Below are 22,146 nucleotides of genomic sequence, written 5' to 3' on the forward strand. Positions count from 1 at the left end.
ACAATGTTTATAAAAGATTGCCTTGATAATGTAATTTTCAAATTGGATAGAAGACAGAACAGATTCAAATGCTGCCACTCACACAAAAAAATTAAGGTCTCTATCAGGGCACTCATGAAAACATGACCCCCAAATCCCCAACACCCCCCAGAAAAAAATCACAGCAGACATGTTCGCAGACTAAAGTTTACTATTGAACTTGCTTTTCCCAATTAAAAAAGAAAAATCCAGCTATTTTTTAGTGATGAAAAGAAACTAAAAACAAAGTAAAACCAGACCTGTGCCAGGCACGGTGGCTCACGCCTGTAATCCTAGCACTTTGGGAGGCCAAGGCCGGCAGATTGCCTGAGCTCAGGAGTTCGAGACCAGCCTGGGCAACATGGTGAAACCGTCTCTACTAAAATACAAAAAAAAAAAAGAAAAAAAAATTAGCCAGGCATGGCGGCGTGCACCTGTAGTCCCAGCTACTACGGAGGCTGTAGGTGGGAGAATTGCTTGAACCCAGGAGGCAGAGGTTGCAGTGAGCAGAGATCGTGCCACTCCAGCCTGGTGACAGAACAAGACTCCATCTCCAAAAAAAAAAAAAAAAAAGAAAAAAAAAATAGAAAAACAGATTTCAATTCCACAGGCCACTCTTCTGCCTGTTACATTTGCCAGGAAAAGCATTCCAGAAAAAATGCTTAACACCTAGTTTTAAAAATCTGGCATGGCAGCTTCAACTAATCCAGAATCTGGTCATCAAAGTATGTCTTGTTTAGGATACAAGTCATATATATTAATTTATTGTATGTTAATCTATTGTATATTACAATTTATTATATATAATTTATTTAAAATTAAAAAGTATACTTATATAATTATATATAATATATACATATATATGATATATTATGTATAAATGAAAAAGGAGCAATAATCCCAAACTCAACTGTTCAACACTGTAGTTTTGAACAGCTCTGAATTACTTGGGGCAAGCGTGGGGAGGGCATTCTTCAGGATTTTTTCTCATACAGGCTGAGAAAGAGAGAAAGAGACAGAATAGACAAAACAGACCCTGGCTGAGTCAACTCATCTTAAATTTCCAGAATTGAACACAGGCCAATACCAAGTTCCCCCCTCCCCAAATCTAAAACACTAGGTTTATGTGGGGAATTCAATAGATACAGCTAAATATTAACAGAAAAGTCTTACCCATACCCTTTTAGAATTAGTGGAACCAACCAACATTGATTGATTATCAGAATGCCTTCAGGAGACATTATGAGCCACAATGGCAGAGACACCCCTCAGATCTTTCCTCAAACACATCCGTCCTATCAGGGCTGCTGGGGGATATGTTGGTGACCAAACACAAACTCAGGCACTTTCTCTGGCTCTTCCCACCAACACCAAAAGCCTCTCTTCCAATTTAAAATCCAGCAGGTTGTGCCTATTTTCCATCAGTAAGCTTTACACAGGAGAAAGCAGGCAGACTGGAAGGTGGGGTGATGAGCAATGTGGCTAGGGAAGAATCAGCAAACTAGGGCAAATCATTTCATCTGTTTGAATATCAGGTTTTCCATCAGTAAAAATAAGGATGCTGGAGTAAGTGATCTCTTAAATCTCCTCCAGCCCCTAAATGTCCTGATTTCATGTACCATCAGGGTAACTGGATTACTGGACTGAGGAAATTCATTTAGGTCATTTCCTGAGCCTAAAAGCCTTTGTGAGGTACTTGAGGAAAACTGATTTTGCCTCTTTGCTCAGAAGTTAGAGAAATGTATTTTCCTCCCAGTTTAATAGTGCATGCTAATAATAATGCATTTAGAACTTTCTATGTAAGCAAGATTTATGCTTTGGGGACGAATAAGGGCTATCAAAAAGGAAAAGCAATGAAATCAACTTGAAAGTTCACCATCACAATGCAAAGGCTGTATCACTGACACGCAAAATATTAAATTCACCTCTCTAGGTACATAAGAACATGCACTATATTAAGAATTCAGGTAATTGTAAGGGTTTTCATGAAGAAAAGTACATACTTCTCAAGATCTCAAAGTATTTTCAAATCTCTGAAGTTACTTCTTGCCTTGAGACTATCTTCCCGATTTCTCTCTCTACAAGGAGGAAAGAATTTTTGTGATGGGGTTGCATACCTCTGATGCTGCTCTTCCTAATCCTCCATTCTCCTCTGATTCATCTGGGTACTATCTTTCTTCAGCACATAGCTCAAACCCACTTTTGAATGTCTTTCCAGACTCCAGAAATCTCTTGTTCTCGCCATTCAGTCTTAAAATCTGCTCTATTACTTCACTTGGCAGTTAATCATGTCTGGCCTTGTGCATTTCCTCATAGTAAACTTATTATCTCTATTAACTCTATTTTCTCACTCCTACTAGATGTGTCAGGACAGTAAGAACATTACTTCTTCACTTATTTTATCCAACATGCTCCCCCTGCCCCCACCCCACCATATACACTTTGGGTATAAAATGTCTACTGCACACAGTATGAAAACAGAAAGTGTGCAAAGGATGTCTCAGGTACATCCATCTTACTAAGATACAATGTTTCAGCCCACTCTAGGGGGAACTAAGTAACTGTATTAGATGATTCACTCAGTGTTTCAAAAATCATTTAGAGTAACCTAAACTAGGGAAGCTGCTTGATGTTCCACTTTAAAACAACATATAGTATGAGAACATGAGATCTATTTGGTGTCAGCTCTCCAAGGTCATGCACCTCAAATCAACCACACTGTCTGGGGTCTTTGATGCAAGACAAGAAACTCAGTGTATTGAAAGGAGGTAATACTGACAAGGAAACAATGTCAGGAAGGAAACCTGGTAATGGATGTAACTAGTTTTAGCTGAGAAAGCTGGAAAGAATGGCAGAAAACTGGCTCAGGGGTGACAGCCTCCGATAATTAAGCTCAGCTACCTCCCTTTTCCTCCTTTCAGATCTCCCCGCAGTCTCTATTTCCTCCTTAGGGAAAAAAAAGGACTACATCTCAAATAAAACAACATCTATTTTCACCCTAACTCAGTTTTTCAATGTTACATCAGCCCGACATGGGACATGGATCAGCTCCACAGGCAAGCAGACATTCAAATGTAATAACCATCCTTTAAGAAGCTTACAATGCATTAAAGAATAGTCTTGATTATCTGTAGGTGGCAAATATCTGCACGCTGATTTTCAAATGAAAAGGCTGGGCCAAATGAAGACGCAGGCCTTTGGAACCATCTTGTCTTTTCAATGAAATATAAAAATGTCAAAACCAAATCATCTGCAAACAAGTACTCACTCCACACAGCAATGTTACCTCGACTACTCTACATTTACTATAACCTTTTAAACTGATCCCCAACGTATTAGTTGGTTACTAACAATTTATTTAAAGAGAGTATCTCCCCCTACTCTAAAATCAGGATTTCTATATGGAAGGCATCATGCTGTACACAGCATTAATAATATGATCTCGTTATTTGTGTAAGTTATTTAAAACATTAAAATTTTAAAAATCTTTCAATATCGATGTCATCATCATCGTCTCTCGTACCTCTCCTCTGATTCCTTACCTAACTACCAACAGAAAAGACAAATATTTTTCCATGTTACATAAGCTTTGCAAAGGAGCACCAACAGAGAATAATGTAATCGAGAATGTTCAAATAAAGTATCCTTCTAAAGCAATACTCAGACAGGCCTGGGTAGCAAAGTAAACGAAGTTGGGGGATACTGCTCCATCCTTCCTAGGCACATTCAAAGTTGAAATTCCAGTCCCACATTTCTGTGAAATTGCAGACTATTCTAAAGCCTTGCCTAAACTCCTTTTTTCCTGCCCATTCTTTCCTTTTATTCCCCTTTCCTGTTTCCAAACTTCCCCACATTTCTCTTAACCCCCTATCAATCATCCTCTCCTCCACACCCCAATGGGTGATGTGGCCTTGACTCTTATTATTGGAAGGATGCAGGATGGCAGAGGTGCAGCCTCAATCATCATTTTGAAAAGGGAGAATCTAAAGAGAAAACTAATAGTGTTGGAAATTAAACTTTTAAAAAACCCCTGCAAAGAATCTAAGAAGTCATTGAGAAAAGCAGCTTGGAAAGCGGCAGTATTAAAATGAAAATTTTAAAAGAATTAGGGTTATCTTTTTGGATCAAGATCTATAATATCTATAACATTAATTATTACAAGTCACAGGCCAATAATTTCACTATAAGATAGCTGGTAACACACAAAGTGAGTTTTCTAATTAGCCAATCAACATTAAATTTTATGACACAGCTTCTTGGTGAGCTTCTTTTCATTTTCTTCATTCAGTAAATATTTGTGGAACACTTACCATGTGCCTGGCATTGTGCTAACCACCTTTGCTTTCTTTTACAAACTTCACACAACTCTCCTCGGAGGAGGAGGCTGCTTTCTCCCAGCCACAGCCTTCCTGTCCACATGATCAACAGCAGATATTTGTAAATGTCTAAGTACCAAGGCTGTGAAACATTTTCTCACCTCATAAAGTTATGAGAAACACACAAGGATAGAACCAACTGGTAATCTAGCCCAGGCATGGATTCAATCACTGAGAAGACAAATGTTCTCTAAACAAAATTGCTGCTGTGAGAAATACAATGACAGCAACGACAATAATAATAAAGTTCAAAAACTGGGGCAAACAGAAATCTACAACCTATTATTTAAGAAGAAAAAAAAGAGTGAAAAGCAGGACACTGAAAACAGTTATATTCTCATCTTTGGAAAAATATTCCAGTCAATTTCCTCAACTTCCAAGCTATTTTTCTGAACCACATAGCTGAGACCAGAATGGGAACCTCTATGCTCATCACTGAAAACCCTTCGCATATGGCTCCCTAGGATATGACCACATTTGCACACTCCTTCTTGCAGTGCCGGTCCAAATCCTCCTTCAGTCTCAAGGACTACTTCAAATGTCATCCTTCTATGGAAGTTTCTAGATCCATCCACTAGGGACCCTCTCTATGACTGTTCCTCTCCAAACTTCTAATGCAAAATCATTTTTGCCTCTCATGACACCATCATCCCCAATTTGATTCCTTGGCGTATGTCAGTTTCTATCACTGGAATGTATTACTTTAGGGCAGCGAAGATCATACTCATGATGCCTGTATCTCAGTAAGTGTTCAGTAATGTGTGTTAAATCTACGTTATTTCCTATTTAAAAATTAAGCTGCAAAACTTTCAACATTCTATAGCTGCCACGTAACTATAATTTAGTTTAAAAAAACGCTTAGCGCAATTGGCTACGAAAGTTCTTTTCAGTGCATTTACATTCAATACTGTCACCTGGAAAACAAAAATTTCAAGTTCAGCTGTTAATTTGTTTAACATCACTGTCGTGCATTTTAAATCATTGTCCAAGTTTTTCTTTGTCACTGCCACCATGACAACAAATTTTATACCTACTTCTTGTCTATTAGCTGCTCCAGAAAAGCTCAGAATGACAAGAATGTTGCTTGGCTTCCCAAATATAGCTCTAAAAAGATCTCCATTTTCCTTTCATTCCAAAATTCTTTGGTGACAATAAAAAGCATGAAGATTTCGTTTTCCATACTGCCTTATCCATTAGGAGTTATTTTCAGAGTGGAAACAGCAATATGGCCTATAAAAGTCATCACATTTGGCTAAGGCACTGAAAATAGCCCAGGTTTCCCGGCACGGTTCACGGCAAAGACTATTAATATGATCCTATTGAATAATGTAGCTGTTACCCAGCCTTAAACTTGGGATGCTTTCAGGATTTAAACAGCTAAGAATGAGGATCACAAACTAAATTTAAAACATTCCACTAAAAATGATATTAAACTGAAAACTATAAATTAAGCTTGTTTCTAAGCAACAATCTAAATAGTCAAAGCTTAGTGAAAACACTTTCAAAAATAGCCTACTGCTTCAGAGCTTCCATTGACTCCTTACTGCCAAATGTATACATAAAAATGCACGATATGTAAACCAATTTGAAAGTCAACAAATCTCCAAAATGCAAAGTGAATTGTTCACTAAAATAAAAAATATCAGTCAACAAGAACCCAAAATGCATAAAACGCCTTTGATTTTTAAGGAGCAATTGTGATGACACATATCACTCCTCTACACTAGCTTTCCTTTCACTTAAAAATCAGTCTATAGGTCAAGCGGCTGATATGAGAGAACCATGCCTTATTAAGTCAAAACTATTTGGAGAACTAAAATAAAAGGCCCAATTTACTACAAAAGCCATCATCAAAATTTTACTAAAAATTCAGAAATTATTACTGGTTTTTAAACTACTAGATGAAGAATCCTTATTGCATCTCGCAACCCTAAAGGATTCTATGGAAATAGCAAAGAAGGTTCACTTTCGCAGATTTTCCATGGCTCTGCCCATTAACAAGGGTGAAATTATCAAATCCCCAACTATCAGCAGTGAAAATCAGACTTGAACATTTTAAACAGAAGAGAGGGAACACTGACCTTGTTAACACAGAAATCTGCCTGGCGTCCTGGGTTTTGTTTACGATCTAACCTAACAAAACTATATATCAGCTCTACAGACCATTAGTCAGATGTTTGTGTTTGGGTTAATTGTCAGGTGATTAAAATATTGAGGGTAACAGAAACCCATTCTGAGTGGATTAAGTAAACAAATTCAACCTTTCTGGGGAACAAGAAACACCACACACACACACACACACACACACACACACACACACACACACACACACACACACCCCACACACCCTCTTTCTTTTTCCTCGTCCTTCCCCTTCCCACCTTTTGGGGATGAAGGCACCAAATCATTTCCACTTGCCAGAGAGCCTTGTCTCAATAGCTAGTTTCCTTACTGTGCGCCACAGAGGGGAGCTGATTCACATAAGTGGGCAGGTTTCGTTTGAAATCTTAAAGTTCTCATTTTCTATGCAAAGAATGGAAACTCCATTTTCCCAAAAGTTCAAATCAAAACTTGCCAGTTTTACAAGTGGAAATTAGCAGTCCTCCTCCCCGTTTCTCCTTCCATTGCCAGGCTCAGCTCCTCTCACCCCAAGTACCTTCCTCCACATCTCTCCTCTCCCTCTCCAGAAAGCCCTACCTCCAGAGGGTGGGAGGAAGTTAAAGCGGCCCCCGCTGTTTACGCCCGGCCCTGCCCTCTCCCGCTCCTGCACTGATTCTGCTCAGGTCTTGATAGGAAGAGGGGGGCGTCCACGCCCCGCTCGCTCCATCCCACCCCATCCTTCGGCGGGAGCAGCCAGATCGGGCCAAGAGTGGGAGGCGCTCCCAGATCTGCCTTTCTCTGCAGCTCCTTGCAGCTCCTGCGAAGCTGCTTCCCAAACACCGAGAACCTTTTCCACCCAGGAAATGTGGGTCCAGCCCTTCCCCAAAGTAGAGGCTGGAAACCACCAGCGAGTCTCTACACCGGTATATTAAGGGGGTGAAAGTAAGGACCAGTCAAGAATGGTAGCGCATTCGGCTTCTAGACTCCAGAGAAGGAGAACAATGTCTTGAAACCAGGTGCAGAACCTCCACCTCTCCTGAGCATCGTCTCGGGAAGAACCAATCCATCCACCCCACCCCAATCACTACCACCAAGTAATGGGGCAGCAGGCTGCTAGGACCTAAAGCGCTGGCCTCAGCGGCAGCAGCGCCCACATCTGGACACGGCCCTCTCCCAGTGGGCCTCCCGAAGGCACAGGACCAGATGCACACAATGGGCATCCCCACACCTGCTGGGCGATGGCCCACCTCCCCCAAGCTGCTCTCCCGGGTCCGCTGAGCGGTACCAGGCACCCCCGAGACACGCGCTTACAACCACGCGCGCAGCGAGAGGTGAACAATGGGGGGTCAAATTCGCCAGGAAACACGTCCCAGCCTTCTCCCCCGGCCAGAAGCGACCGCAGCGGAGGGAGTGGGCATAGGGGTCGCACTGGACGCAGACAGGGAGCTGGGAGAACCGGGCGACCCGGGGCCGCTTCCCGTGGGGCGCGGAAGGGACAGAAGGGATCCCCAGCCAGGGTGGCTGCTCCGCTCCCCCCCCGGCCTCCACCGTGTGGGCATCCCGAGGAAGGGGCGCCCCGATGAAGGGGCACCGGAGAGTCCCGGGCTTACGGAACGTCCCGGGGGTGCGAAGTCGGGTCCGGCTGGGACCCCGGCGCCGCCCCCGGCCCGCGTCTACTCTAGCCCCGCGCCCGCCCCGGGAACTCGGTTACCGCCGCCTCCGCTGCGGCCCCCGCCGCGTCCTCCGGGGCCCGGGACAAGTCGGGCTCGCAGCTCGCGCCGTCCGTCGCCATCTTCCTGCTCTAGCGGATCCGAATGCGAGCTCGGAGCCGCGGCTCCGGACTCAGCCGTCTCCGCGCGGGCGGCACTTAACCCGCTGCTGTCCGGGACGCGGGCGCCTGGAGCCGGGAGCCGGGAGCCGGGAGCCGCGGCACTCCCTCCGCCCCTCGCCACCGCCCTCGCCGCTTAACCCGCTGCGCGCCGGAGCGCCCCGCCTCGGTCCCGCCCCGCGCCCCGCGTCCCGCGCCCGGTGGCGCCAGCCGCGGGCTCGTGGAGGTGCGAGAAATGGGCGCACGACCTGGCTCCGCTGCGGCCCTGCGCGGGGACTGGGGATCAAAGACCACGGAAGAGGTGAAGGCAGAAAGCGCCCGAGGAGCGTTGCATTCCGCAGAACCCCCACCAAGCCGGAGAAATCCGTGCACAGACCAGATTAAATGTCAGGCCTCCTGAATCTGAATTCTCTGAAAGATCAGGGAAAATCCTACACTTCAGCTCCCTCTATCCCACCGCGAGGAATCACACAGGGCACCCCTTTCTTCTTAAATTGCTCTTTCTTAAATTTCATTGCCGCCAGGGTGTTTTTATTCTCCCTATATATATACACACCTGGCTCTGATTTATTCTATCGTTGACTCTAGTGTTTCTCCAAAAACAATTCTCAGATGAAAACGATTTGTCTGTCCTGTTTTCTTTTAGAACGTGGCACCAGCCCCTCAGCTCCTAACTTTCTATACAATCTCCTTTTCAGGAAATGTGTAGCGGGCTGTTTTATATTCTGTGACCCCCCTAAGTCTGAGATCTCTCCTGAAGGACTAACTGAGAAGTGTTAAATGTCATAGCTTTAAAAGCTAAATGTCATGTCCTCTACTTTTGAGAGAATTTTAAAAAATTACTCCCTACGTGTGAGGACACGTGTACATATACACCAAAAACAACCAAACAAAAGCCGTATTTGTAAAAATAGATTTTATGGGAATTACACGTCTCAGAAGATTTTTCATGAGATGAGTGAATTAGGCCCAAACGCTTAATCTTCCCTTTCCACATCTAATTCATTTCCTACCCTTTGCTGCCAATTTCCAGAATGTGAAAATCTATCACCTCACCAAGACCATATGGTACAGCCCTTCCCAAATCACCAGATCCCTAAAAATGTGTCGAATGCATAAAATCAAATTGAGACATTCAAGCTGTGTCTCAAAGACGTAAAATCAAACCAAAACCAAATCTTGCACTTGAAATTTTGGAAGATGAATGACTAGAATGTTCAGTCCAAGGGTTACAGATCAAAGCTTTTTTTTTTTTTTTTTCCTTTTTTTCTTTCTTTCTTTCTTTCTTCTTCTTTTTTTAATGGCAGGCTCCTAATGAAAGGTTTTGACTCTTTAATTGCTCCACTTTCCAAATTAGACCCAAATATGACACAAACCAGGGCAGAGAAAATCTTTTCTGCAAAGACCCTGAAAGGGATTGATTAATAAACTGTGAAAAGTTCCCTCCCAGAAGAGAGGTCAAGAAAGAACTTTACCTAGAACTCTGGGGCTAAAAGTCAGAGGCTTAGAAATCATCTCCAGGTTATCCTGTGAGTACAGGTACTTATTTATTTATTTATTTATTTATTTATTTATTTATATTGGCTCTGATAGTTACTCCCTCACTTATCCCTTTAATATCCATCCCTGTTCATTATACCACTTCCCTTTATTAAGTATACTCTCTAAAACTGCTCAATATTAGAATAACTAGATTTCTTTAAGATGAAAGAAAACCACTGGACAGTAAAAGTTAGATGTCAAACTGATAGTAAAAATTTAAAGTCCAAGGGCATTCCTTGTTCTTTTCAAAATGCACTTTCACACATTGCAAGGCAATCAATTTTCTTGATTCTGATGTTGAATACTTCTCAAGCAATTAACTGGCAAACTTCTGGAAAAAATAATAATAATAAGTTTTACTCAGGGTTAAGAGTTAGAAATATGAAATGACACCATCTCTGGGAAGCAAATCCCTTTTATACATGCAGCCCAATTTTTAAAAAAAAATCACTGGGAAAAAAATAGCTTGTATTCACCTAAATACAGTTAAAGCAGGATCATGTTACAAGGAAATCAGTCCTTGCCCACCCCCCTCCACCGCAAACCCCCACCCATCATTTTTTGTTTGTTTTTGTGAAATGGAAAAAAAATAAATAAAACAGTGATAAAAATCACAGGACACCACATTCTCTAACCACCAAAATCCAGTACCTGGGAAGGAGAATTGACAGCATTCTGTTTCCACCTTAAAACCAGCACTGTTGAAGGTTGGCTGAGGATCTCACCTACTGCACAGAAGTGGCACACTAGGAGTTAACTTCCTCACCAGTAGCCTGGCCTGGGGCTGCTTCTCCACCAGGAGGACACTTGCTGGTTTAAATTCTCTCTTGAGAATTAGTCTCTGCTACTATTGCAAATTAACTCTTTCTAAGACTTTCTTTGCACAAAGGCAGGCTCTATTACTGTCAAAGCAAATAGATGTGAAAGGGTATTGACTTGATGGCTCCAGAAATTAAATCTTTTGAAGCCTCATTAAACAGCTAAATAATAATAATAATTAATAATAAAAATAAAAGATATCCCAGGGTTACAGTGAAAATTACTGAAAGGCAGGGTAAAAAAGGAGAAAGATAGAAGTATAAACAGGAGGAAAATAAATCCCTACAACAAAAATGAATCATGAGTCTTAATCAGTAAATTCCTTTTGGCATTAAAATGGAAGGAGTAATACTGAATATATTGCAAATAGAGAAAACTATTATTTACATCCTTTTTTTGGATCATAACGATGCTGATGACCCACTGACTAAAGAATTTGAGGGTAATTATTTTCCGAACCCTGGAATAGAGGTATTTGTGCTGAGCTATGGCACACTCTCTAAGGGTGAAATGACCAGGGAAATGAGTTCTTAAAGGTGGGAATGCAGACAGATGTTTGGGAGCCAAGTGGTTTTCTGATTAAACCATGTCCTTGGCTTCATCAGCCATATCCTCCAACCCACTAAACCAAAAACCCAGAGAGTTATACATATGATACAACATGATGCTTCCTTCCATGTGAAAAGATAAAGGAATATACACAGAACCTAAAACTGTTTCTGTCATGGAGTAAGAGAATTATTTATTTCAGTCAAATGACAACATTTACGTTAATTCCAAAGAGCAATCCATATGTCATCATGTGTTAGTATTGCCAAATGACAAAATTATTGAGTAGCAAATCATTTCTGACTGTATCCTCAAGCCTATAGTTATACAATTTAAATATTGCAGACCATGCTTGTCCCTGTCTGCAGCATGGTGACCAACCTAGGAAGCCCCAAATCTTGACGTCAGGAACTCCGCAGATGAGCTCTGAGTGTCCATTGCCAGAAACAAGTTTTCCTGTGACCTAACTACATTCCCTCATAGTCAGCTTGTCATTATCTACATGTGCCTCAGGCTTTTTGTGGATTTTACTCAGTAAATTTAATTCTAATCTAGTTAGCCACTCTTGTCAACAATCTATGGTTTTGGAAGGCCTCCTCCACCAACTGCAGTTGGTGTGTGCCAAAGGAATGCAAGCTAATTTTACCTAAGCTAAAGCAAAACATAATTAGGGAATTAAATCTGCTATGTAGGAAGCAAGCCAAAGCGAAACATAAATAATTATCATAATCACTCCCAGCCCCTTATAATACAACCTTTAACTGGGAACTGTATCTGTTCATTCAATTGCTGAAATGATGTACAAATATAAGATTTGACTGCAAGGTTAGAGCCACATTAAGAAAATCATCCCCCGGTACAGTCACTCTAAGAACAGAAACCAGCTAATACCAAACAATGAAGTAGTGTTGGTTCCATTCTCTTGCATGGTTTTTACATTTTAAATCATTAGTTGTTGGTTTGGATGCTTATCTGCAGAAGTCATTTACAAGAGTAAATTTTAGTGCAGAAAGATGTTTTAGTGCAATACCATTATGGAAAAACAATTTTAACAAAAAAAAAATCTGGCCTGCTCTTGCCCCTTATCCACCTGAATTGGAAATGGACCTGAATATTTCTGTTTATTCAGCCTCTTTAGCAACCTCACAAGCCTGCAGTATATAGTTACTAGGCAATCATTAAAGCAGGGGTGTTTATACCATTAGGCATTACTCATAGTGGAGCTTCATTTATCTTAGAAAGTTTAAAAACTATATAAATATGTTGTGAGATCAGGCCCTTTTCTCCTCTGATTAGAAGTGTGGATCCAGCTGCAAAACCACAGCTGAGATTTTTCTTTCACTTGGGGATATGCACTGTTCAACACAAAAGGAAATTTAGTGTTCGAAGAATTAATAAGAACACTAAAGATGTTATCTTTTGATTTTAATAAATATGCATATGGCATTTATGATTGACTCAGTGAGGATTTACTTAGTATACAAAAAGCAGGAGAAAAGCTATACATGTGTAACTCTCCTGTGTCAAATTGTGAAATAAACCAATACATTAACACTTCCTAGGCAATCATAATCAATTGTCATATACCAAATTAATAGAGTTTCAAATACATTTGGAATTTTTGAGATGTAAATTTCACCTTACCCTGCCTCAAATCTCACTTGATGACAATAGTTTGTGGTTGTTTTTTTTTTGTCCATCAAGACTTTTTTTATTAATCCAAATTAGTTGGGGTTATTTAAAAATCACCTGGAAATGTGATGACATTATTTGAAAATATAAAAATATATATAGTAGGGGCTGTTCAATTAACCAATAAGTATACAATATAATTTAATTTATAATATTTATAAAACAATGTCATGGCTAGACTTGAAGGATTAATTTATTTCACTTGATTCAAGAACTGAAGGGAAAAAAAAGCGTTGGTATTGCTATTTTCATTCTGGGGAAGGTGAAGTTACTTGTAGAATAATAAGGAAAAATACTTCTAACACACCATCATTAAGGTTTAAGCAGCTTGAAATGTTTTATTCTGGCAATTAAAGAAAAATTTAACTACTGAAAATGTTTTATGCTAGCGATACAATAAATATTTTTTTTCTTATGGCAAAAGATAAATAGCCACATACTGGTCATTACTATCATAATCATCTTGACAACCTCACTCACTATCTGTTTCAGCATTAACATCTTTGTTAAGAATCAGTTCAGTTGGGATGTATTTTACCACTACTTTTTCCTCCCTTTGACATCTGTTAAGGACCTCACTTTGTTGGCTTGCAGCCTCCACCGCCCGACAATTGATCATCCAAAGGACACCATGCCATCTGATTCACAAAACACATTTGCTTGACACTTTTCTGCCTTGACCAGCCCCCCATCCTCACCCAATGTGGCCATGGATGCCGTTAGAATGGTGATGGGGAACCCCACTCCCAGACTTTAAAATTTGAGGTGGCAGCAGATTAGGAATTGAACTGAACCTGCTAAACACTACCTGACTTTGAATAGTGGGTAAAGGCACCCCATATTGAAATACCACATTGCATTGTTCTATTTTCTGTACAGAAACATTTCTAGACCTATAGAAGAAAACATAACCAGAATCATAGTTTTGTGGGGGTTTTTTTTGAGACGGAGTCTCACTCGTGTTGCCCAGGATAGAGTGCAATGGCACGATCTCAGCTCACTGCAACCTCTGCCTCCCAGGTTCAAGTGATTCTCCTGCCTCAGCCTCCTGAGTAGCTGGGATTACAGGCATCTGCCACCACACCCAGCTAATTTTTTGTATTTTTAGTAGAGACGGGGTTCCACATGTTGGCCAGGCTGCTCTCGAGCTCCTGACCTCAGGTGATCTGCCCGCCTCAGCCTCCCAAAGTGCTGGGATTACAGGTGTGAGGCCCTGTGCCCAGCCAGTTTTCTGTTTTTATTTTATTTTTATTTTTATTTATTTAAGAGAAGGTCTTGCTCTGCTACCTAGGCTGGAGTGCAGTGATGTGACTATGGCTCACTGCAGCCTCAACCTCCTGGGCTAAAGAGACCCTCCTACCTCAGCCTCCTGAATAGCTAGGACCACAGGTGTGTGCCACCATACTTGGATAATTTTTTTTTTCTTTTTTCTTTTGGTTGAGACAGGGTCTTACTATGTTGCCCAGGCTGATCTCAAACTCCTGGGCTGAAGCCATCATTCCACCTCAGATTCCCAAAGTTCTGGGATTACAGGTATGAACGATTGTGCCTGGCCCAGAATTGTAGATTTAAACATAAGCAGTAAAGAAACAAAGCTCCTAGAAGAAAAATATTTTCATGAACTTGTAATCAGAACATAAGTTCTTAATTTTAATGTTACCCAACTTATCTTTATCTTGTATTGTTAGTGTTTTTTGTGTCCTGTTTATGAAATTTTTGCTCAGCTCCTAAGTCACCGAGATGCTGTTTTCTGCCGGTTTTCTTAGAGTCTCATCCCACACAGGCCCAGCTTAGAATTCTGCCTCATATTGAGAGGAAATTGCATGCATGCTTTTTGGGCTCTTTTTCTGAAGTGTCTTCCTCCTCTGGAGCTTTCTCCTTCAAGTCCGAGACTCCTGGGCAACTACCAAGGCCTAAGCCCTATCTCCTTAGCCCAGTAAAAGTCATCTTTATTCCCCAACTGCCCCATTCCCATCCTAGCTCTTCCCTCAAGAATCATAGCTTTTAGTGCCAGGCGCGGTGGCTCACACCTGTAATCCCAGCACTTTGGGAGGCTGATACAGGTGGATCACCTGAGGTCAGGAGTTTGAAACCAGCCTGGCCAACATGGCAAAATCCTCCATCTACTAAAAATACAAAAAATTAGCCAGGCATGGTGGAGGGCGCCTGTAATCCCAGCTACTTGGAAGGCTGAGACACGAGAATCACTTGAACCCGGGAAGCGGAGGTTGCAGTAAGCCAAGATCACACCATTGCTCTCCAGCCTGGGCAACAGAGCGAAACTCTGTCTCAAAAAAAAAAAAAAAAAAAAAAAGAGGGAATCATAGCTTCTAAAGTCCTGTCTGTGCTCATGGCTTGCCAATGCCTTTTAACAGTTGTTTTATATATGTTGTTCCACTTTTTTGTTTCAGCAGGAGAGTTGGCCCAATACTAGCTTCTCTGTCATAACCAGAACTGAAAACCACACTTATTTTTAGAGAGTGTTTATAACAAAACTTCCTAATGTTTCCTTGCCTAATTGGATTATAAACAGGACTGTATTATTTGTTTTTGTATCCTGGGAGTGGGGTGAACCTAGCTTAGACTCTATTTGCCATTGACAAATAGAGCCCAGGCACAAATCTGCTACCTCATCTGTGGTTGACATGAAAAACCAGGTTGGCAATAAAGGATCACATTGCATTCATGAAATATAATACATAATACATATAGAACAAAACCATCTCAAATGTGAAGATTCTAGTACATTCTGAAAACTTTTGGCAGATTTTCTGAACTTTAAGGTCAAATGAAGATTGGTGGGTCTGTAAGAACATTAACTCTACACTTGTAATATCTGACACTGAACCCAACACATAACAAGCAATCAAGAAATGTTTATTCAGATTAATTGAATGGAAGAGATATGTGGATAGATGGAAAGATAGATGACTAAATGGATCAAGTAAATATTACTCCTTTCTTGCCTTCTCTCATGAGCCCCTTTGACATTGCAGTGAAGCCTATGGATTTCTTCTCAGAAAAAGGTTTTAAATACATAAAATAAAACACATAAGCTCTTAAAGGAAACAATTATATTAAAATCCAGTGATCAAAATTCTGCATATAAAAAATAAATTTATAATGTAGTAATGGAAGTGTTTCTTTATTAGCACAGTAAATAAGATATAGTGGTGAACTCCATAATTAATATAATTTTCAAGTTTCCATATTTGTAATTTTTTTTTTGAGACAGAGTCTCACTTTGTTGTCCAGACTGTAGTGCAGTGGAGTGATCTCAGCTCACTGCAACCTCAGCTTCTGGGTTCAAGCAGTTTTCCCACTCAGCCTCCCAAGTAGCTGGAACTACAGGTTCCTGCCACCATGCCCAGCTGATTTCTGGATTTTTAGTAGAGGGGGGTTTCATCTTGTTGACTGGGCTGGTCTTGAACTCCTGACTTCAGGTGATCTGCCTGCCACAGCCTCCCAGAGTGCTGGGATTACAGACGTGAGCCACTGCACCAGACCCCATGATTGTAAATTATATTTTGAGATATCTGTGACCATATCAAGATTTAAACATATCTGTAACTTCTACTATGACACAGTCCCAGGTACTACAAGGTCTCTTATGGCCTGTTGCCTTAAGTTATAATTGAAATAAATGCTCACTACGAGAGGTTAGTAAACATGAAAATATTTAATTTTAATTTTTAAAAAAGTTTATGTTTAAAAAAATTTCGTTTATAAAATGTACATATTAAATATATTACTTAAATTGTTTTGAGATATTAAAATTTAGATGTGATAGGCCAATTAGGGTATGCTAAGTAAGAGAGAGCTTAGAAGATCACTAAATGCTCTGTCCTCCAAACAAATACACCTCAGGTTGCATGCTCTAGAGTAGTGGTTAAATTCGAGGTTACATTATTAAAACCTCTTTCTAGCTGTGTGACCTTGGACAAGTATTACGTCTCAGTTATCTCTTCGGTTAAGTGGTAATCATAATGGCTCTTATCTCTACAGGGTTGTTGAGAGGATTACATTAACTCATTTAAAGCACTTAGAATAGCGCCTGGCCCCCAGTAAGTTTTGGCTCTTATTACCATTTTCATGCTCTTCATATACCTATTAAATAATTAACAATCACTCTAATACACATGGAGTTTCAGAAACAAGTAACTTGTTGAATTAATAAAAATGATTCTACAACTACACAACAGTCCCAACAAGGCTATTTGTATAAATTTTTAATTTTAAACCAAATATTCCATGATTTTAGATTAAATATTAAAACTCTCAATACGTGCTTACCATAGTCTTAATAGAGAAACTCAGGATGACTCATATAAATTGGAAAGTCACTGCCATTTTGTGGACTGCTGGGTGAGTGAGAGCATCAGTGGGTGCTGGGGCAGAGGGAAGTGGGAAGATGAATCGGAGGGTGTAGATTTGAGCCTGTACATTTTTACCCTAAATCTACAGTCACCAACCTTTTTGGCACCAGGGACCAGTTTTATGGAAGACAGTTGTTCACAGGGGTGGGTGGGGGATGGTTTCATGGATGAAACTCTTTCACCTTGGATTATTAGGCATTAGTTAGCATCTCATAAGAAGCCCGCAACCTAGATCCCTTGCATGCTCAGTTCACAATAGGGTTGGTACTCCTATGAGAATCTAATACTGTGGCTGATCTGACAGGAAGCGGAGCTCAGGTGGTAATGCTTGCTTGCTTGATGGCCACTCACCTCCTGCTGTGCTGCCCAGTTCCTAACAGGCCATGGACCAGTACTGGTAAGCACCCAGGCTGTGGGAACCCTTTCCCTAGATCTGGAAATACATCATGGTTCCTGTCCATTGGACAGTAAAGTTTATATAGGTAGTCTTTGAAACAATGGCAAAAAGACCAAATTGGAACAGGCTTTAGGCTACTACAGACCACTCTGAAATGTGTGTGGGTTGCTTTTCTTGAATTTGGAGAGCCCCGAGATGCAGCTGATGCTGTCTGACAGCTCAGTGGAAGAACACTCTGTGACTACCATGTCGGAGGGGAACTGGCATGGCACAGTGGCTCACGCCTGGAATCCCAACACTTTAGGAGGCAAGGTGGGCAGATCACCTGAGGCCAGGAGTTCAAGACCAGCCTGGCCAACATGGTGTAACCCTGTCTCTATTTTTTAAAAATACAAAAATTAGCTAGATGTGGCGGCAGGCATGGCACCTGTAATCCCAGCTACTTGGGAGGCTGAGGCACAAGAATCGCTTGAACTGGGAAGGTGGAGGTTACAGTGAGAAGATATGGCATCACTGCACTCCAGCCTGGGCGACAGACCGAGATTCCATCTTAAAAAAAAAGAAAAAAAAAAAAGGAGTGGAACTGTCAAATGAAAACAAACAAACAAACAAACAAAAAAGTAAGAAGTAGAAATCGTGGCCCACCTCCCTCTTGGGGTCCTCACCCTTGAGATGATTATCATAGAAGGAGTTGGCCACCTCACCACAGATCTCCAAGAAGGAGAAGCTTCTCTCACAGCGGAAGCAGGTTCCTTTCTAGAAACAGAAGAAGAGAGAGACCACTGTCTTGGGAGAGAAATCACAAGCTGTCCTGATCCTTCTCTAGGTCTCATAGCAGATCTACGTCAAATGAAAGGAAATACAAGACCAGTTTGCAAGAGAAGAGGTGTACAGGAAACTACTTCATTTGACAGGAGTATATACAGAAAATTCAAGTTTTATTTGAGACTTCTTAAACTTGTTTCATTTTAAAGATGTTTTAGTTGTTCAAATTTGTCTCTTGAAACAGCGACACACAAAGGTGTAATTCTCTATGGTTTGAAATGGATCATAAGATACACGAAATACCAAGAATTGTTACTTTACAATGTTCCCTTAAGCAAAATTGAGTTTGCTTTGAACTTTACACATAGACTGATAATAAACCTCTAAATCCTGCCCAGCAGAAGTGTGATTTTTTTTTTTAACACAGAAACAACTGGCAAAAATTGAAGTAAGATTTACTTTTTTTTTTCATAGCTAGAATACAGTATGCAGCTAAGTTGCACAAGCAGGCTTTAAAAGCTGCTGTGAAACACAAGCCATCAGGTAAAAAGAAATGCTGCAGTATTAAGTTAGAGGTTTTTAAAAAATCCAACGGAAGTCCAAAATCAAGATGCTGGCACATATGGTTCCTGGTGAGAGCCCTCTTCCTAGCTTATAGATGGCCAGCTTTCTGCTGCATCCTCACATGGCCTTTCCTCAGTGCATGTGCAGAGAGAAAGATTTTTCTCTTCTGCCACCCACTAATAGTAGAACCATAAGGACTCCACCTTCACAACCTAATCTAACTCTAGTTACTTCTCAAAGGCTTCTCCAAATATCATTACATCCAGGGTAAGGGCTTCACATATGAATATTAGGAGGACATAATCATTCAGTCCTACAAGATTCAAGGTCATTTCTGTACCATCTCATTCACTTGATGTTAAACAAGCTGTAATGGGTCTGAGAAAAAGGAGATTCACAGCCAGCCCATCATGAATTGCGCAAAGCTTGTCCCATGTTTTATTTATGCCCGTGGTGTACCCTACATGCAAACATTTTCCAACAATGTTGCAGGGCCCGGCCCGGAATCAGCCACACTACACAACTCCAGGGGGTGCCACTCATCTGGTAGTCTATGTAAATGGCATTCTCATGCTCCACAGAAGTCTGAATAGGAAAACTCAGAAAACACTGGTATGGTGAAAGTCCAAGGGACTTGGTCTTGAAGACCTGTTTGAGCATGATTTCTCTGTGATCTGACTCAAGTCACTAATCTTCAGTGAGTCTAGTTTTGTCTCTATAAAATGGGAATGATAATTTCAATACTCACTTTACAGGGTTGTTGTGAGGATTAGATGAGATTAATATGGACAAGTGCTTGAATGCTGAAAAGAGCTGCACAAGTAGTATTATGGGCTTGATTTACCTTCCAGCCCTCACATTCAAGGGTTCTTTCAGTTGGATATAGACAGCCTCATCACTAAGAAACCCCAACAGCCCTTAGTTGGGTCAGACCATGTTGGAATTTCTGTTCTATATACACACATTTCTGAGCTCTTTATTAAGGAAATGCCTCTGGAGTTTAAGTATAGAAGGAGTTTCTCTTTCCCTCATTACCACATTTTTCAAAAAGTGAAATTTCTTCTGTCAAAACACATCAAGATACCATGGTGACAATTGCTATAGAAATGCTAGATTTGGAAAGAAATGAAGAGATTTCTATTCTGTTTCCTGCTATCCATGTTTAACAGTCTAAATCAAACCCATGCTAGCTACAAGACTGAAAATGACTGTTTGCCCCATATATCTTGACCACACTCCCTGCTCCAAACCTTAAATTCTCACTTCTTAAGGCCTTTCAGAGGTTGTGCATGAAATTAAGTCTTAGCGTAGCATTATCTGAGACACAGAGAAATTGGATGGCATTAGCAGAGTTTTTTCTTTTTAATTATCCACTTGAATGTAGATCACAGAGTCATTGTATTAAATGATTATAAGGACCATGTGTATAAGATATCTGAATAAGGCTGGCTAGGGTGTAAGACAATAGGGAATGATAAAGACTTGAACCAACAGCAGGGCATAGGCTCTGTCCAACTAAAGGGGAAAAAAATCCTCACACTAAGTCAAAAATATACAGACCTAGTGATGTTAGAACTTCTAATTTTTTAAGAGAAGAAAGAAATCAAATATTTATGTGATATTTCCTAATATAAAAAATATATCTGCAAGTCAAAGCTGCCCATGGCTGCCAGTTTTCAACCACTGATCAATGGATGCCTTAAATCCAGAAATTATCTCCTTCTATCCTTAACACACAGAAAAATGAAAGCATGCTAAATGTGGGTTCCAAGGTATCCCCACTGAGTAAGTCCCTTTTGGAGCCTAAACAGTTGCAAATTTTAATAGGCAGTCCAGGAGTTTCATCTAGAGATCATTCAGGGACCCCTTTTGGGATACACTGCTGGAGACAGCAAGCTCCTGCAAGCTAATATCTATCTTTGTTTCCCTCGAGCCTAGCACATTGCCAAGCATGAGAAGTTTTAGGAGTGAATGAATGCTTCCATATCCTAGTGCTGTATCATATCACTAGTAGATATTTAATAAAAAAGATATAATTGTCCTTGAGTAGCAAGGCCCCCAAGATACAAGATGCTAAGCAAATAGAGGGAAATAAATTTGGATTGGAGTAAGGGAGAAGGGTAAGGATTATAGAACACGGGACATTATGTGGAGAGGGCAGGCCTGAGAGTGGCCCACAGTGGGTGACTGACCCCATAACATCTAAAGGGCTCTAAGGCACTGAGAAATGTTTATAGGCACCAAGAAAAAAAGGTTATTATATGAAAAAGACACTTGCAAATCCATGTTTATAGCAGCACAATTTGCAATTGCAAAAGTATGGAACCAGCCTAAAGGTCCATCAACCAACGAGTGGATAAAGAAAATATGATATATATCTACCATGGAATACTACTCAGCCATAAAAAGGAATGAAATAATGGCATTCACAGCAACCTAGATGGAGTTGAAGACCGTTATGCTAAGTGAAGTAATGCAGGAATGGAAAACCAAACATCGTATGTTCTCACTTATAAGCGGGAGCTAAGCTATGAGGACACAAAGGCATAAGAATGATATAATGGACTCTGGGGACTTGGGCAGAAGTATGGGAGCAGGGTGAGGGATAAAAGACTACACATTGGGTACACTATACACTGCTTGGGTGATGGGTGCACCAAAATCTCAAAAATCACCACTGAAGAACTTTCCCATGCAACCAAACACCACCTGTTCTTCCAAAACTATCGGAATCAAAAAAAGTATCTGTTTCACCACAATAGCAAAGTTTCAAACAGTGGAAAATAATTAGGCCCTGAAACTGTAACAATGACTATTTATCTTTGTCTTTTTATTTGTAAAAATTATGGTGGTTAACAAAATACATCTGTGAATTAAGGACAAATAGTAATAGAACTCTCTCAATCAAAATATAATAAATGTTGATATTTTAATTCTAACTCTAGATTTTCCTATCTTAATTTCCCTTGCAACTCATTTATACATTCCTCTAATTATCTTTAGAGTGAATCACAAAATGTCATGTATGTAAAAGTAACTATGCGGCAATATTTCCTGCTTCTCAGGAGAGGAGTGGTGAATTTGTAATCAATGTTGACTTTGGAACAACATTGTGAAAAA

The 22,146-nt window shown here is 40.6% G+C and overlaps 1 protein-coding gene and 1 pseudogene across 8 annotated transcripts in view; one reads left to right on the forward strand and one right to left on the reverse strand.

The window, feature by feature from the left end:
* Positions 1–8,711, reverse strand: part of CTTNBP2 (cortactin binding protein 2) — a 162,309-nt gene extending 153,598 nt beyond the window's left edge. For 2 of the 8 annotated variants that reach the window (XR_681584.4, XM_016958067.4), the window contains exon 1: positions 8,206–8,706. Coding sequence is in view for 6 of the 8 variants with exons in the window: in XM_016958067.4 (XP_016813556.3) it covers positions 8,206–8,286 (81 nt within the window). In the remaining 2 variants the exon portion in view is untranslated. Of the gene's footprint in view, positions 1–6,775; positions 8,163–8,205 lie in introns of those variants that run through there. The other 6 variants (XM_009454062.4, XM_519331.7, XM_009454063.4 and 3 more) reach the window with 6 other exon arrangements.
* On the forward strand, positions 8,558–18,608 carry LOC107975649 (serine/arginine-rich splicing factor 3-like; annotated as a pseudogene).
* Positions 18,609–22,146: the final 3,538 nt, after the last annotated feature.

This window comes from Pan troglodytes, chromosome 6 (genome assembly GCF_028858775.2).
Source record: "Pan troglodytes isolate AG18354 chromosome 6, NHGRI_mPanTro3-v2.0_pri, whole genome shotgun sequence".
In the NCBI taxonomy this organism is placed as follows: Eukaryota; Metazoa; Chordata; class Mammalia; order Primates; family Hominidae; genus Pan; species Pan troglodytes.